Consider the following 17,792-nt stretch of genomic DNA (forward strand, 5'->3'; position numbering starts at 1 on the left):
AATGACCGAGATGTGTTCAATACATGGACCCCCCCCCCCCCCCGCCGAGAGGATGGGCCACACGGAAATGGATTGGGGAGGTTGCCGCATAAACCAGATTTTACTTGATGACGGTCGTCTCTCTGGCCGGCTGAGCCCAGCTGACGGCCGCGCGCTTAACCTCTGCAGGATTGCGCCACGCAGCACGCGACCCCTGTTGTTTTTTGCGCTTGACGCCGAGTGCTGTTGTGCTTTCAGGGCAGCGCCAACCTGGACATCCAGAACCAGAACCAGCAGACGGCGCTGCACCTGGCGGTGGAGCGAGAGCACACGCAGGTGGTGCGGGTGAGTCGAACAACAACGACGACGACGAACGGCCGCCGGCCGCCACCAAGTGACCGTGGCATCACCACGGCGCTTGTGCGGTGACTGAGGTGTCACCAGCTGTGCTAGTTGCTGGGCTATGGGGAGCGGAGAAATTCTGTTGGTCAGGGGCGCCCCCCACTTCAGAATCGGGCCATCCATGCTACGCCGCTGGAACAGGAGTCCGCGTGTCGTCAGTTGCTCGGTGTTCTCGTGTGAATTCTTGTGAATTTGTGCACGCGTGTGCATGTGTTCCTAGTTTTTCCATGTGATCACGTGCGTTTGTGTGTGTGCGTGTGTTCAGCTGTGGTAGTGGGGAGCGGCGGTGTAGTGCACTACGTATGAACCCGGTGACCAGAGTTCGATTCCCCGATAACGATCCATAACAGTAGCAAATACTTGAACTGGTCCTGTGCCTCGCTTCGGTTAACTCACCCATAAAAGAGCACCACTAGGGAGACAAAGGTGGCCGGGCGTGGTGTTGGCCACCCACCCTCCTCGTGTGACGTTTCAGCCTCAATAGGTGCTCGCAAACGACACTCGCCCAACCCGAACGGTGTGTTGAAGGCTACGCGCGGCATCTGTGTCTTTGCTCAGCTGCTGGTGCGTGCTGGGGCCAAGCTGAATGCGCAGGACAAGGATGGGGACACACCGCTGCACGAGGCCCTACGCCACCACACCCTGTCGCAGCTGCGTCAGCTGCAGGACATGCAAGAAGTGGGCAAGGTCAGTGTCACCCCGCCGTCATCACTGCTGCCGACGACGATGTCGCCACACTGCTCTAGCACCGTTTTACTCCCTGCTTTTCTCAATTTGAATCTCGTCCGGGCCTAAGGTGCGAGGTGGCCAGAAGATGGCGAGTGACATTTGTGGCTTCTTAAATGCATCTGTGCGGAGGGTTTGAGTGCCAGCTACTCGCACATGACAGTGTTATCCAGATATTGCAGTCTGCCCCCACATTATTATTATTATGATCTCACGAACTCCGCTCATTTTTTATTTGCACGTAGCTTACGCCACTGTTAACGTCGCTGACGCTGCCTATTTACCTCTTTCACGCCAATTGTCATCCTCGCCAGTCCTTGCAGTTCCTTTAGGCTCCTCATTACAATTCTCGTGTATGTTGCTGCGCCACAATCACTGGCAGTGCCTTGGTCTTTACAACTCGGCCTTAATCTGTCGTGCGCGCGTGAGCGTGTGTGTGTGTGAGCGTGTGTGTGTGAGCGTGTGAGCGTGTGTGCGTGTGAGCGTGTGAGCGTGTGTGCGTGTGTGCGTGTGAGCGTGTGAGCGTGTGAGCGTGTGAGCGTGTGAGCGTGTGAGCGCGTGAGCATGTGTGTGTGTCGGCATGTGTTGCTTTTCGTCCGCTCAGCGGCTTTGCTCCCAGTTGGAACTATTATTCACTCGCCTCTCATCTGTGCCATCCTGAGGATTCCCTTCCCCGCAGATGTGTGACTCGTTAACCTTCACGCTGGCAGTGAGAGTGCTCTCTGAGAGTGCATAGGCACTCAAAATTCTTATTCTTTTTACATTTCACCAGGTTTTAGATTCCCCCCCCCCCCACCGCCGGCCCCACCCCGCCACCACGACGAGTGAACGTGTACTGCCAGAAACGTTCATGCGTGCATTTCTCACAGTTGTTTCCCTCTTCCAAAGGCCTCGCTCTCGCCAGCAAGATTACAATTGAAGAAGCATCTGTCCCATAATCTGATGCGGCACCCCCCCCCCCCCCCCCCAAAAAAAAATATTGAACGTTTTAAGCAGCAGTAGTTTCTGACGAAGTTAGATTTGGTTAATAAATAACAATAGTAATGCTACATGACCGTGTGGTGGTGAGGTGTTGCTTGAGGCTGCATGTAGCTTAATCTCGAAGGCTCGCGTTTCATCGCGGGCACGGAGAACAGATCGTGGCGGCACCTGCCGTGTACACCTCGGGTTTAACGCGAGCGAGCGAGGGAGGGAGGGAGAGAGAGGGGTGGAGGCAATGGGTAAAGCTGTACTGACAGAGTTGTCGCGCACTGTTGACAGCTCCCGCTGCGCCAACGTGCACACACAAACACCTCCCTTACGCGCGGCGACAAAAATCCGATGGAGAGTTAAAAACCACCCAGGGAGTTAACGCGAGTATCAGGCAACAAGTGAGGCTTCGCCGGGAGGGATGAGGAGCGAGAGAGAGAGCGAGCGAGCTGCGCTGAATCCGTTCAAGGACGAGAACCATCGCCCTGCGCGTGCTGCGGTCGGCGGCGGTGACTCGGCGTGCACGCGGCGCGGTATCGGTGACTCACGCGCCGTGACACGGTCTGGCCCCGTGCTCCCGGAACCGTTTATGGGCTCGGCTGTGCGCGGTGGCGACTGGAGGTCGAGGGGGTCCGTCGCGGTGGTGTCGGCTTGGCGGGTGACTTCCCCCGCTTGTCACATCCAGTTTACGTCCGGTGGGCGATCGATGAAGCCGAACGTGCTTTTGGCCCCTGACCCTGCACCCTCTCCCCGTCCCCTCCCCGTCCGCGGCTCCCTCCCTCCCCTTTACCCCTCCCTCCCTCCCCTCCGTCGCCTCCCTTCCCCCCACCTATCCTCCTGTGCATTTTCTAGTTGCTGGCAGCACATATCTGCAGAGTGCCTGCCTTGCAATCATGGCTGTTGTTTTCTACACGCTAAGCAGTGTCTCACTGCACAAGTGTATCTCCTCTGCCAGCCTTGGGCCAGTGATTGAATTTCCACATTGCTATGGTGGGTGGTCCAGTGTCATCAACTACTGTTGATTTCATAGAAGGGATGCAAGTTGTCATATTTATTTTGGCAAATATTTAGATTTGTATTAAAATATGTCTCCCACAAAAAAGGAGTGGCCCTTGGGTCTAGGAATTGCAGCAAATCTACAGATTTCTAGTGGCCGCTGCAGCTTCCAGCGCGGAATCGATCTTTGGGCGCTTGCATGATGCGATGTGGCCAAACACGGCACTCCCGTGCAAAATATGAACTTGACCCTTTGCGTGGAGTCTTCAAGACAAGATTCCTGCGGGTCCACGACAGCTGCTGCCCTCTCCCCGTGGCCTCTCTACATGTCACCGAATTAGTTTATTTTATATCAAATGCTTTGCCGTCTGCGGGGTGCCCTAAATTAACGATTTCCTGTAGAGTCCTGGTAAGCAAAATAGAGTTCACACCACAGGCTCTGGTGACACCTCCGCATGTTGGTCTCTATTGCGTCACGATGCTGCCCTCTACGGACCGTGGCCGAGCTCGCACGGAGCAAACGGCAAGGCTCGTTGATCGAAATGGACCGCGACGTTGCCAGGAGAGTGTGGGTTTCGCGTGAGGAAGCTGCTGAGAAGTTACGTAATGGGTTTTCCAGGGTATCCATTTGAGGCACGATTGGCTGGAATAAAGCCGTGCATAGCGCACCGTCCTTTGTTCAAGCCTGCTTTACAGTCTCGTGGAGTGTTGTGGTGGTGGCGGCGCAGCGAGGTCGCGCACTGCGCTGTGAACCCCCGTGGCACGAGATCCAGTCCCGACCGTGGCGATCGTCAGTGGAGAGTGATCACTGAGCGAGTCCTGGCCTCGTCTTCGCCAAACTGCAGTGTCGCGTAAACCCCCATTCGCTGGCATGCTGTGGAAAGGCCTTCATCCTAGATGGACAAGCTAATTTCTTTAGAACTGCTTTTTGTGTTTAGTTTGTCGTCCTTCCCGCGCACCAATTACATTTATAAATAAAGTAATTTATGCTTTTAAATTGAGCCCTTTATATATATCCACCATTGGATGTATGTTGAACTTCTTTCGCGCCGTACGTAGCCAACCACGCTAATCTACTGGAGGCCCATCCGAAAGCGGTGGCATGAGCAAGCAATTGCAGGGCTGCACGCCTTACCTATGTTGAGGACGCACTGTAAGTCCACCGCCACGTGTGTGTCCCCCCCCCCTCCCCACCACTACAGCTGCTGATGGGACTCGGGAACCAGGGCGCGGAGAAGAAGAACTCGGCCTCCATCGCTTGCTTCCTGTCCGCAAACGGCGCTGACCTGTCCCTGCGAAACAAGAAGGGGCAGTCGCCCCTCGACCTTTGCCCCGACCCCAACCTCTGCAAGGCGCTGTCCAAGTGTCACCGTGAGAAGAACAGGTGAGCAGTTGGCCGGTCCACGTTACCCACGGCTCGCGACTACAGGGCAGGTTTGAGTCACGGTCATATCGTGTGATAAGATCAGATGTGTGAACTTCTTTGGTTTAAACGGGCACTCATACTCCACTGGGCTGGCGAGATTAGTTGGGCCGGGGCGGATACGTGACGGTTGGATATACGACGTTCTGCTGTGTTTGTATCGGCATGTTGCCGTGCTGTGATGATTATCGCACTGGATTCGATCTTCCGGCGCGGCAGTTGAAACACATGGGGGGGGGGGGCTTGTGTCTTAAATTCCTCCCCTGCTTCTCAGCGGACTGCTTGGTGGACAGCCAGTCAATCCATCGGCAGGTCTCACGTGTGTTTGAGAAAATCGTGGGTACTCTCTCCACCTCCTCCAAAACGTCCAGCCGGCGTGCAAGATGAGGCAAAATTCCTGCATCGGTGCTCTTGAGAGCCACCTCTAGCGGAAGGCCCTTCCGCTGAACCGGCGGGCGCAAGCAAGCGATTTCAGGGCCTGCGCCTTTTACCTTTTCTGTACATTTTCCGCGTCGTCGCTGTGACTCGTAACCGACAACTCCGCCGGTGCAGCCCGCAGGCGTCGTGCCGCAGCCCCTCGGGCGGGGGGGAGAGCGGCGGGGAGTCGCACGAGGAGTGCATGGTGTGCTCCGACCTCAAGCGCGACACGCTCTTCGGGCCGTGCGGCCACATCGCCACGTGCTCGCTTTGCTCGCCGCGCGTCAAGAAGTGCCTCGTGTGCAAGGAGCCCGTGCAGTCGCGCACCAAGGTGGGGTGGGTCGGTGGGTCGGCGGGTTGGCGGGTCGGCGGGTCGGCGGGTCGGAGGGTCGGCGGGTCGGCGGGTCGTTGGGTCGTTGGGTCGGTGGGTCGGCGGGTCGGCGGGTCGTTGGGTCATTGGGTTGGCGGGTCGGTCCGGTCCAAGGGAGCAGTGCACCGCCACCACCAGAGGATCGGTCACCCAGGTCACTCGTGCAAAATTAGATTTGTCCCCGAGTCTGTTCAAGGAGTTCTCTCTTTGCTTGGTTCAACAAAAAACCACCTTGAAACTTGACACGGCACCAGCAGGCGGTGAGGGGGGGGTCCCAATGACTTGGCTGAAAAGGAAACACCGTGGCCCAAAACAGAGGGAACCACATTAATTTCCCGACTCAGTCTTATCCTACATCGCATGCTAATCAGTTAATTAAGCAATTCATGAATTAGTACATTCGTACATAGTTTAGTTTTCTAATTCATTCATGAACGGCTTAATTAATTTGTGATTATAGGATGAGATGGAGTCGAGGCATCCCTGTGGTGCCCTCTCCAGTGTGCCACGATTGCTTTCTTATTTTCAGTTCCGTCATTGGTTCAGTTTTGTTCATTGCGTTCAAGTTGCAAAAGTCACAAGTCAAGTTTCAGTGTCGTTTCGCTTAGCCAGGTGAGAACACACACGAGACCAGGATGAGTCTCATTCTGCAAGAGTCACCCGATACCATCCGAATGATAATGCGAAGATCCATGTGGAAAATGTTTGTCTGTCAGCCACGGCACTTGTGTTGGACAGAGCCGAGTGAGGCCTCATGTTTTCACCACGAGGTGCCAGGGATGTGTATGGTATTGACGATGATGATGTACGGTACACCTAGGGATTTTGATCTTCAGTGGAAACAACAAATGTGTGGATTGTTTCGCCGCCTGCCGCATAAAACGTCGTGTCGCACCCAATAGAAAAGGGTGGACCGGCCAGTGCGAGGTTGGTGACTCGCGAGGCTTCGGGTCCTGCATCCGCTGCAATTTGATTCACGATCGTGGCTTATAATAGAATCATCCCGTCCGTGTGCGTGCGTGCGTTTAGATCGAGGAGTGCGTCGTGTGCTCGGACAAGCGGGCCGCCGTTCTCTTCCAGCCATGCGGTCACATGTGCGCCTGCGACAGTGAGTATCTCCTCTCGGCCGCTCCCGTGAACGCAGCCAGCGGAGGGGGGGGGGGTAACGCCCGTCGCTCACGATGGTCGCGACGTGGATCCGGCCGCACCGCCCGCTCGTGTGCCCGCTGCACTTTCGATAGTTGCTCCCTAGCACAACGTAACGTTACCTCCAAGAGCCGACGAGACTGTGTGGGTGATCTTTGTCTGCGTGCATACTCAGCGGTTCGCACTCTATTGACTTGGATCAAGGAGGCCTGACTAGGGTGGCCATGATCCGGCGATACGACGATGAATCGTCCGATTTAATAAACTCCGAGTGTTTGTCAATAACACTATGTGTGTGTAGCCTTGAAAGGTTTACCCTGGTTTTCCAAACTCAGTGTGACCACGCAGGCTGGGATACCTTTTAGAGCGGAGAGGCAGTGTTCGGACCGTGATATCCCCTCCACTATTCCAAATTCCTTTGTTTTGTATTGTAAACCGCATTCACTCTCCGCTGACCCACGTTTGGAACCACATTTTCACCCACACCCTATCCCTAATCCAAACTTTTTGCCTTTCTTCCCGATCCGTATCGTGACCTGCACCTTAACCACCCTCTTGACTCGCATGAACCCACACCATCTCCCTGCCTTTCTCTACGACCCACACCATGCCCTCACCCACATGTCAACCCACACCCGGACTCGCACCGTATTGCTCATATTTTCAGTGACCCCACACCTTTACCCACACCGCGCCCATACTGGGCGTCTGTGAAAAAGAGCTTTGTAGTTCATCGGATTCCTCCTGCCTCAACAAAGATTCTGACATTGTGGAACCCACACCTTCTCACTCTGACGTTCTCTGTGACCCTACACGCCGACTCGCACCCTAACCCCGGACACCCGCCGCCTGTGCCTTGCCGCGTCCGTGCCTGCGCGCAGACTGCGCAAGCCTCATGAAGAAGTGCGTGCAGTGCCGCTCCACGGTCGACGTCCGCGTGCCGTTCAGCGTGTGCTGCGGCAGCAAGGCGAGCGACGAGGAGGAGGAAGAGGATGAGGACGACCCCTACAGTAAAATCCTCCCGCCACCTCACCCGGGCACACACGCACGCGCTCGCCCAGATTCCCTCGCCCGCGTACGCCTCTGTTGACTGGTTGGCACGAGTGTCGTTCGAGGGCACCTGTTGAGGCCAGCACGGCGGCGCAAGGCGGGGTGGGGGGCCGCGGTAAACGTTCTTGGAACGTTGAGCCAAAGTTGGTCCAACCGTTCCAACCACGTGCCAATGTTTGCCCAGCGTTGCCTGTTTGTACTGCGGTGCAGCCAATAACGTGCCTGGCTGCCCTCCTCGTCTGGCCTGCGCTGATGTTTACGCACCGCAGAAGGCGCTCATTTGAGTTGAGTTCACCGCGGGGAGACCCTGAACTAGTTCAGATGTCACTGGCCACTGTGACTGAGAATGGAACCCAGACAAAGTTTTCAGAGTGCAGTGCAATAACCACTGCTCTACTCACGTACGCACACATGCTTCACGTACACACACATATAGGTACGAGCACACACACACATGTACGCAACCCATTCGGGCACATACATTTAAAGAATGAGTTGAACTCATTCTTTGAGATTCCAGTGGGGATAGACAGGACATGGGATGTCAAATGGGTTGCATCCTGAAACAAAGAGGGCAACAGTGCCACCTTGTGGCAGAGAATGGCCCAGAAAGAAGCACTCAAAGAATGACCTCTCAAGTTCCTTCATCCATAGGAGAACACCTCTCTATTAAACTGAAATTGTTAATTCTCAGAACGGGGAAAAAGCAAGAACCAACTTTACTGGGGCAGCTTTTTTGGTGCCTTCATTGGCGACCACGTGGAACTATCGGCACGCTGCACTTGAGGGAACCGCTGCAAAACAAACGAGCTTGGTAATGGCTTTGCTTTGTGGGTAATCGTGCGGTTGTACTCGCGTGTGTGCGGCAACGCAGGTGGCATGGGAAACATGCAGCCGCTGCAGAAGGACAAGGACAACACGAACATGAACGCTGACATCCACAAGCTGCAGCAGCAGCTGCAGGACATCAAGGAGCAGGTAGGTTTACTCACCGGCACCGCTCCTGCGATAATCCTGCACCTCTCCTGCACCGGTCCTGCACCGCTCCTGCGCAATTCCTGCATCTGTCCTGCAGCCGTGCGGAGCACACGCCAGTCTGTTACGGCTGCGGCAAACACTGTAATCTCAACACAAAGCGACTGTGCGGATTGGACGAGTGGCCAGAAAGAGAAAAAGAGACGGCAAGAGACGTAGACAGACATGCGGAGAAGAAAAAATAAGATGGAAGAATATATATAAAGACGTATATAGGAATACAGTTGGACAGATGGACGCAGTGTGAGAGAGACACACACAGAGACACACACACAGAGACACACACACAGAGATTCTAGATTTGAAGCTTTCGTGACTGCAATGATTCATATTCTTAGGTTTTTTTCCGGTAAAGTCACGTAGGTAAAACATCAAAATTAATAAAAATAAAATAAAATAAAGATCACGACGTTTGCCTCCGAAACGTCGTGATCTTTATTTTATTTTATTTTTATTAATTTTGATGTTTTACCTACGTGACTTTACCGAAAAAAATCTAAGAACACACACAGAGACACACACACAGAGACACACACACAGAGACACACACACAGAGACACACAGAGACACACAGAGACACACAGAGACACACACAGAGACACACACAGAGACACACACAGAGACACACACAGAGACACACACAGAGACACACAGAGAGACACACAGAGAGACACACACAGAGACACACACAGAGACACACACAGAGACACACACAGAGACACACACAGAGACACACACAGAGACAGGCACATAGAGAAACGGGCACACACAGACATGGAGAGAGACAAAGAGTGGGAGGCTAACAACTGAAGGTCCCCAAAGAAGCAAGTGCCTTGTGCACACGCACATGTTGGTACGCACATATTGGCTCCACTGGGCCAGAGGAGAGAAACAGTGTCATGTGACTGTGAACAATCTCAGACTTTGTCACCACTGATGTTCGCCGTGGGTGGGAATCGAACCCGGATTTCTGGGTGGAGTGCAGTGCGCTAACCACTGTCACTGTGACCTCCCCCGATAAGATTAGTGTTGAAGTGAAGATGTGCACATTCAGGTTATCGATTTTTTTTTGTCATCGACTTGAATTACTTTCAGCTCGGTTTTGTCAAGTCTTCTTTTTTTTGTGATCTCCATAGCCAAGGTTATTGTGCAATCTGTCTTTGTTACATTTGCACACTTCATGCTCCTCTCTGTGTCAGCTCTCCCCACTCACCGTCTCACACCCACCATTCCAGCTCACATCTTCCATCACGCACATCAGTCTGTGCGTGATGGCGGAGGGTCGCTCTCACTGCTTTTGTGCACTCGCCGCCGCAAAGGCCAAACTTTTCTACCAGGCCTGTACTTTAACCTCCCGGCCATGAATTACATCCATATCAGAAACCGTCACTGTAGATTCACCTGGTAGAGAGAGATGTAGTATTTTATCTTGGAGATGCATACGTACGTACTCGCGTAAGCAGGCTACGCTCCGTTCTGTCTAACATGAGTATTGAGCTGCTGTTAATGTGAAAAGTTGGGAAGTCACGCGTTCACGTGGATTCATTTAGCAGCTTTCCAAAATGCGTTTGTCTTCGAAAATGTTTTAATTACCAGTACGAAAGAGGAAGGGTGGCCGTCAGGGCAGATCTGCGTTGGATGTTGACAGTCACGTTAGCTCCGCTTTGCTTTTAGAAGATTTGAGCGGCTCGTTCATCAGTTTGGCCCACGTTCAACAGAGGAAGCCCCTAATGGCAACGCAACTTGACGCCGTTGGGTCCGACAGTGAAGTGTGATGCGCATCATTACGGCACACTGAAAGGGCAAGCATCGTCATGGCACTATTGACAGCACTGAACTCTCACTCGCTTGTGTTTGTTGTGTTGTCGATGCAGTGATGTCACTATAAATGAACGCTAATGACCGTTAGCTTCACTTGAATTTTTTTTTTACGGACCTTCAAACTCATATTGGATGGCGCTAAGCACAGATTCAGTACAAATCCACAATATTAGGGCTGCTTATCTTTTTTGGTTTGCGTCATAATTTAAAAGTTACAAAGCCTACACTGTACATCATCTGGATGCATGTTTGTATTTTGATGTTTTATACACAAACACACACAGTGCCTAAGCTGGGTTGAGCCTGGTTAGTTCTTGGATGGGTGACCACCAGGTTGTCATAGATGGTCGTGGGACTACGTTGCGGGCAGCAGAGGGCAGTGTGTAAAACTCCAGTGTTGTATTGTACTTTGCTCCAACGTCTATGCTCTCCGCTTTCACCAATGGGAACTGACCAACGTGATGGCGAACGGTCAAATAACTCACAGAGTGTGGGTAGGCCCTCGTTCAATTGTAGTTTGACAAAAGGGCTGTACGTGCGTGCGGGCATACATACACAATATATACAGAAATCAAAATGCGTTGTGTTCTTCCCTTTTCCTCTTTGCAATCTACCCCCCCCCCACCCTCCGTTCCATCCCCACCCGCCCTCGGACACGCAGACCATGTGTCCCGTGTGCCTGGACCGCCTGAAGAACATGATCTTCCTGTGCGGGCACGGCACGTGCCAGCTCTGTGGGGACCGCATGAGCGAGTGTCCCATCTGCCGCAAGAGCATCGAGCGCCGGGTGCTGCTCTACTGAGGACGCTCGCCCGCTTGCCCGTACGCTTGCCCGCTCGTCCGTACGTACGCTCGCCCGTTCGCTCGCTAGCCCGTCTGTCGATACAAACCCGTACGTCTACACCAAGCGCACGCAACACCTCGCTCTTTGAAAACCCCCCCCCCCTCCACCACCCCGCACCCACTCCCCCTCCTTCAGAAGCACGTGCGCGATTGCTGACCTTGTGGCCGGACAGGCCCGAGTGGGCGCTCTGTGCTTGGGCGGTGGTGCCAGCCGTGCGGTGATGCCACGTGTGAGCTGTGCCTTACGCGCTCACTCGCTGCCTAGGGCGCGCGGTTCACGTCAAACGAGGACCTCGTTGATCGTGAACGTAGATTCCTCCCGAAGAGAGAATAGAGCGTCGTGAAAATTCCCAGTAGGGGGTGGCTGGTGGCTCCCGCCCGCTCGTTGGCACACAGGCGCGTAGCGAGCCGCGTAGCGAGCGTCCCCATCGAGGCTGTGGGAGTGGCAATGGGGGGGTGTTAATCCCATGGTATTCAGCCTTGCTGGGATCACCTGTTACAAATGTACACCAAGTGCCGCATCCCCCCCCCCCCTGCCTGCAATCAATCTTAGCGTTGGGTGGCGTACAGGCACGGTGTCCACTTCTGAGGGTCCCTCAGAGTCCAGAGTAGGTGAGGATGTCAGATGCAATAGAAATGGCGGGGTGGGGTGGGGCGGAACGGAGTAGATAGTGTTTCCGGGTGAAGCGGAGTTTGTGTCACAAACCTGAGAGCCTCGTCCCAAGCACTGATCACCGCACAAATAAATCTCTCCGTAACAGGAGTCTGTATGTGCTTCTGTTTCAAGTTATGTTCGCGTTGGGTTCACGACCAGAATCAGAAGCCCTATCTCGACTGGATGAATTCGAAAAGCTATGAAGCTCTTTTTCGTAGTTGTCCAGTCCAGGCAGGTCAACAAGTGACACCAACACACAATACAAACAAGATGGAGTAAAGGTAAGCAAGTTGCTATAAATAAAGTATGCAAGTACAAATTGCCGATTTGTCAACACCAAATGCAAGCTTGGGCAAGGCAGCAAAACAACAACAACAAAACATTGTCCCAGACCCCACCAAGACAACAACACAACCCATGTAACCCTAAACGGGATTCCTACATTTCTTATTTTCATACCTTGGCCTTGAATGATAGGAGTTGCCCTGTAATTTACTGGAGCCACAATAAACGTTGTGCATTGTCGCCTTTCGCAATGTCCTGAGTAGGTGGTGCGGATTCTTGTAGAGTTGTTTGGGGAGCTCAAGTGAAAGCCACCGCCTGGGTTAGACGCAAGAGCAGTAAAGATGCCCGTTAGGTAATGGAGACAACAGGATACTTGCTTCTTATACATCGCAGCCTCGTTCCGATGTCTGGCCAGAAGATACCTTCGCAATTGTCAGTAGCACAACTTGTAGCGTGATGCAAACTTCGCTTGCGGCAAAACAATGGGAGCCGTCGGTGGACGAACACGTTGGGTGAAATGTGGCAGGTTGGGCTCTGTCCTGGGGGTGAGTGTCTTCTCTGTGTGTCTCGATGACAGTGTTGGTCCACCAAAGTCCATGCCGGCGCTCAAGTTACTGCAGACTTTGATGGCCGTGTTTGTTCTGCGTGGAAATAAATATTCCAACTCGGATCAACGGGCCTGAGAAAGTAAACATGTATTTTAACAATAGAACCAGCAAGTTAATCCACGTGCATACATACTGAGCGGCAACCTTCTGGCTAAAAGCCACTGCCTGGTTTTGTACCTATGCATTTGACCAACTCGTGATGGTGCACAGCTAAAGACGCCATACCATTGCCGCATCTCACAGCACAGTGCATCTTCTACCATCCCCTGTTTCGCAACACCCAGAAGGACCTCCACTTTTCATCCCTCCGCACCCACGTTGCTCTGTGGTGCGACTCGTTTTGTAGCTTCCCACAATTTCACACGTTTGCTCAAGAGCCAAAAACACGATTATCAGGACAAAGACGGGTTCTTGAAGCTTGTTGGCATTTTCAATCTGCACCCCGGCAATAGGCTTTGGGGACGTTCGACATCGCACGCAGAGCTGCTGTCCAGTTGAAGCTTCACTTCTTCGAAGCCTCGTCCCCTTTCGCATCCACCGTCATGGTCACCAAGCCACCGCTTTCCAGATAACCCCGCCGGACCAATAGGTTCAGTGTTGAACGTTGCGTTCTCAAAGTTCTTAGCTTCGATAAAGTAAACATGTCTGCTTCCTCTGCCAGCCTTGATTGCACACGGAGGCAAAACTATAGTTTTTTACTTATTTCCCAAGCGATTAACACTTTTTACCAAGTCTATCTCTTCCCACGATATCTGCTGAGAATAATTGCGGACTTGCGTTTTCATTGCTGCTGCACGACTTGTTACTATACTCTTTAACAATCATGCTTCTTGTTCAACATTGTCCAACATTTGCAAACTGTTAATTTGAAACATCAGTTCTAAACATACCAACAGTTTCCGTTTTCTACAAAATGTCTTGCCCTTGAACGTGTATTCCCAAAATCAAGCGGTCGCAAATGGGGTTCATCTGCACGTACTCCGTAATCGCAACAGACGGCCGCTCGTAGCGGCATTATTGAATACCAATCTACTCTTTCTGCGGGAGCTTCATTGCTTGCCTCGAAAGTATCTCTCCTGGCAAGATATTTTGCCAGCATGCGTTATTACTCGGTCATGCGGCAATACCTTACGCATGTTCTCGGTTCATCTTCGGATAAGCTTCGAACTGTCACAGACTTTACTTTCATACAGTTTCTGGTTACTATCAACCGAGCCCATCTTTGCTACGAGAGGGTTTGTTGCCTGATGAAGACAGATTGGGACGGGAGGTCAAAGGGCAAGAGGGCAACAAAAAAAAACACGTGAACAGTGATGCAACGCGCCCCGTAAGAAAAGTCTCCGACATTGTGTGCACAGAGACATGCACACCATTTATTTTTTAAGCCTCATGTAGCACGTTGTATAGCTAAACGTTATGTTTAAAGCGTTCGTGCATTCGCGTAGTTAAGCTTGTGTGACGCGTTAATTTAAGTGTTATCTCTCCCCCTTAAGACCTGTGTTACATTTAAACAGTTCAGTTATTGATTGTGTAAAGGTTGTTTCGACTGCTGTAATGCATTTGTAACCATACTGATGATGCTAATGATGATGAAATGTGAAAACGGTTCCCCTAAGGTCTGTTTGTGTGAGGCCTTTTGCATCGTGCGCGGAATAAGTGCCCATCACAAAGATTCCGCTTCAAAAACACAAACTGGGCTACTGGGCATCTGTCTGATCAGCTGGTGCTGCAGTTAGACTGGCCACATACTTGGTGCATCCTAAATCTCAACTTCATTGCTAGCTATTGAAGTATTTACGTTGCGCTAAGGATGTGATGGCCCAAATACTGGACCAACCGAATGCGGCAAATGGTTGGTTGCCCGATGGCCAGATTCAACTGAATGCTAAGGTGGGGTGGGTTGGCTCCTTGCCCGAGCCCAGTATTTCCAATGCTCCAGTCCATGTGACCACCCCATGAAAGTTCTCTTTCTAGTCTGTTCCATGTGCTGTCGCGTGCTCTGTATCGTGGTGGGACGCAGGCATACACGCACACGCAAATCCTAACAAAAATGATTATACTTTGGTATATATTGAGAGATTGTGTGTACGTCTCTATTTTGATTGGAATCGTTGCTGTCAATTTCCCGTGAGACGTGTTTATCAACCATCAGTCACGTGCAGCGTGAAATGTACCCAATTTGTATTTGAACAGCATTGGCTTTACACGCAAAGTGGTGGGTCGCGAGAGCTTAAAACTCTGGAAACATTATCCTAGCCCCTTTACACTGCTATTGGGTGTTTGCATGGATGAGTACAACTGTTTTGAGGCTATGAACACCCGCAGCCCGGACTCGTATATTCACAGCTTTATACACAACGCCACAATCTATGGAACGTTGTAGTTTGCAGCTTTGTCCATATCGGCCTCTTAAACCCAGTGTCAGTACGGCTTTCATTTATATAATGGGATGGACATCATAGCCTACCCTTCTGCTGAAACTCAAGACGAGCAAAAGAGATGGAGGAGCATTGCTACCCCAACAACAACAACAGAGTACAACTGCTGCCACCAGGGGCTCGTGGCAATGCAGGGTGAGCGCTGTAGCCTTAGAGTGGGTCCGCACTTGATCACTAAACGCAAGTAACTTAATGTAATGGGCAATTATGGGCCACTGATAAGTTACGTACCGCTCTTATTCACTTGGGTGAACATTGGAACGTTAAGTGAACCAGTGGCTAATCGGGATCAGGGTAATCGGAGGGTGAAGCCAAGGGTTTTTGAAGCAATTGTACAAACCACGTGGCATACCATGTGACCATAGCATGTACGTGCCACTGTTACCATGCGAACACGTTTCGCATGAAGGCAACGTGAAGTTCATTTAACGTTTGTCAAAGATCCAGTGTGAACCCACTCTGAGTAAACATCCTAGGCATACGTTATCAGATGGCTTTTAGGAACCGGTGTGATGATGCGAGACGTTTGATTATGTTCAGACTCGGTCGCGTCTTCAATGCTTGTGCGAACCCCTAACGGAACACGTATTCTCTATAATGTAATAAAATACGTTATCATTGAGATGCCGCCCCCGTGTCTTCGCTTGGGATGAAGAGGAATGCCCACTGCACCTGTGTCGTCACCTTCATCTCCCCGTGTGTTGGCGTTCGAAAGTGCTTTAAAAGTAAAATTTCCATGAGCTTATATACATCGTAGGACCACGAATTTCAGTGCGAATGCAAAGTCTGGTGCTACTTGTTTGTTCCACTGTTACATTTAGTTCCACGGATTAGCTGCACCCACACGTTATTTATTTGTCTACATTAAATAGTAACTGGCAAGCTTTTAACGTGAACTCTAACCAACAGACACAATGAACTGTAATGGTTCTAAAAGTGGAATTAATTTAATGGACTGCTGCCTGTTTATTAACGATATTCTCGATTCTTAAGAACCGAAGAGTGTATTGTGGTGTTGTCATTGCCTATAACATGATTGTTGTTCAAGCTGTCCTGCAGTAACAATTAGTCCCCTCACAAAACGATTCCAATACCGTCATCATCATCAATGTCACGAACAACCACTTCCACTATTACACATGACCAGCGGTTTATTGTGGTGACGTCCACAACAAGCAATCACGTGGCATCCCATGTGACCTGGGTGTGGTGCTCAAGGCCCGGGCCGGCCCTAAACTGCCACGGCGAGGTGGTGCCACGGACGGTACCGATGTGGGGGGGGGGGGGGGGATTCTTGCAGGTTCGTCCCGGTCTCATCCCATGGGCCATGCGAATAGCGAGCCGGAGGACTTGGTGTGGCCAAATCAGTCATCTGGAGGGAGGGGGGTGAATAATCTAAAGAGCGAATTGTCTTCTCATCGTCAAAATTCAAATGTCGGGAAGTCTCAAGACTCGGACTTTTCAGAATATGAATATTTATCCTGGAGGAATCCGATGAGCTAGAAAGCGCCTTTTCACAGATGTCCAGTAGGGGCAGGTAAGAACGTTACAATAAATATACAAAGAACACGATGGTCGTGAAAAGTAGAGGAAGTGCAAACAAATCGGCCAAACATAATGAGCTGGTGAGGCCGAATGAGCTCAGCTGTTTTACGAGGACGACCACAGACCAAGACCGCTGGCAAGTGGCGGCAGTGAGAGGAACATTGCTGAGATGTCAATGTGCCAACTTACGAGCGAAAACGAAACGTGTTGACACGAAAGCCATGCCAAATACGCAGACTCCGCGGTGCTGTTCCGATTGCCCCGGATGCCCCTGGGGCTCTGTGTGGTTTCTTTTCCCCGTTTCCCTGCCCTGGTCACCCTCACCACCTGCAAACCCACCGTGGGTCCTGTCGAGGTCCGAGAGGACCTCTTTTCAACACCTCTTAAAGCAGTCCAGCCCAGCCGAGCTCTTGAGCGCACAGCCACTCCTTAGCGCAGCACGACAGCAAACGAAGACTCACCAACTTTTGCGAAATACACTTTAAGTATAACACCTAAAAAAAACACAACAACCACATTGACCAACTCACACGCGTCTCACATGAGACGTCGCCCAACTCCGCCGATCGTTTATTTTTTTCCACGTGGCGTCAGGTCGCAAGCAGTGCCGGATTCAACACATTCCTGCGGAGGGAGATGGTAGGAACGTTGGGTTGCTCCGTCAATGGCCAGGGTCAACGGCGGCGTGGTGTATTCCGCAAATATGCCCGACTGTGAGGGCGGGCATAAGCCGGCGTGAGTAGGTTAAACGTTGAGTTTTATAAGGGCACCACGGGGTTACCAGCCCCTCTCCACCCAGCTCCTCCCCACCCTCCCCACCCAGCCCCTCCCCACCCTCCCCTCTCTCTGGGTGGAGAGGGGCTGGGTGGGGAGGGTGGGGAGGGGATGGGTGGGGAGGGTGGGGCTGGGTGGGGGTGGGAGGGGTGGGGCTGGGTGGAGAGGGGCTGGTCACCCCGTGGTGCCCTTATAAAACTCAATGTTTAACCTACTCACGCCGGCATGTGCCCGCCCTCACAGTCGGGCATATTTGCGGAATACACCACGCCGCCGTTGACCCTGCAGGCCATTGACCGAGCAACCCAAC

The 17,792-nt window shown here is 52.1% G+C and overlaps 1 protein-coding gene across 2 annotated transcripts in view; it reads left to right on the forward strand.

Annotated features, from left to right (window-relative positions):
• The window catches only part of MIB1 (MIB E3 ubiquitin protein ligase 1), a 75,372-nt gene extending 59,587 nt beyond the window's left edge, over positions 1-15,785 (forward strand). For both annotated transcript variants that reach the window (XM_061554048.1, XM_061554049.1), the window contains exons 14-21: positions 238-324; positions 940-1,068; positions 4,275-4,456; positions 5,048-5,243; positions 6,312-6,390; positions 7,310-7,438; positions 8,353-8,456; positions 10,996-15,785. In XM_061554048.1, the coding sequence (XP_061410032.1) occupies positions 238-324; positions 940-1,068; positions 4,275-4,456; positions 5,048-5,243; positions 6,312-6,390; positions 7,310-7,438; positions 8,353-8,456; positions 10,996-11,136 (1,047 nt within the window). In that variant the 3' untranslated portion in view covers positions 11,137-15,785. The remainder of the gene's footprint in view (positions 1-237; positions 325-939; positions 1,069-4,274; positions 4,457-5,047; positions 5,244-6,311; positions 6,391-7,309; positions 7,439-8,352; positions 8,457-10,995) is intronic.
• Positions 15,786-17,792: the final 2,007 nt, after the last annotated feature.

The sequence above is a fragment of the Lethenteron reissneri genome, chromosome 19 (assembly GCF_015708825.2).
Source record: "Lethenteron reissneri isolate LAM-NWPU_2019-01 chromosome 19, ASM1570882v1, whole genome shotgun sequence".
Taxonomy (NCBI): Eukaryota; Metazoa; Chordata; class Hyperoartia; order Petromyzontiformes; family Petromyzontidae; genus Lethenteron; species Lethenteron reissneri.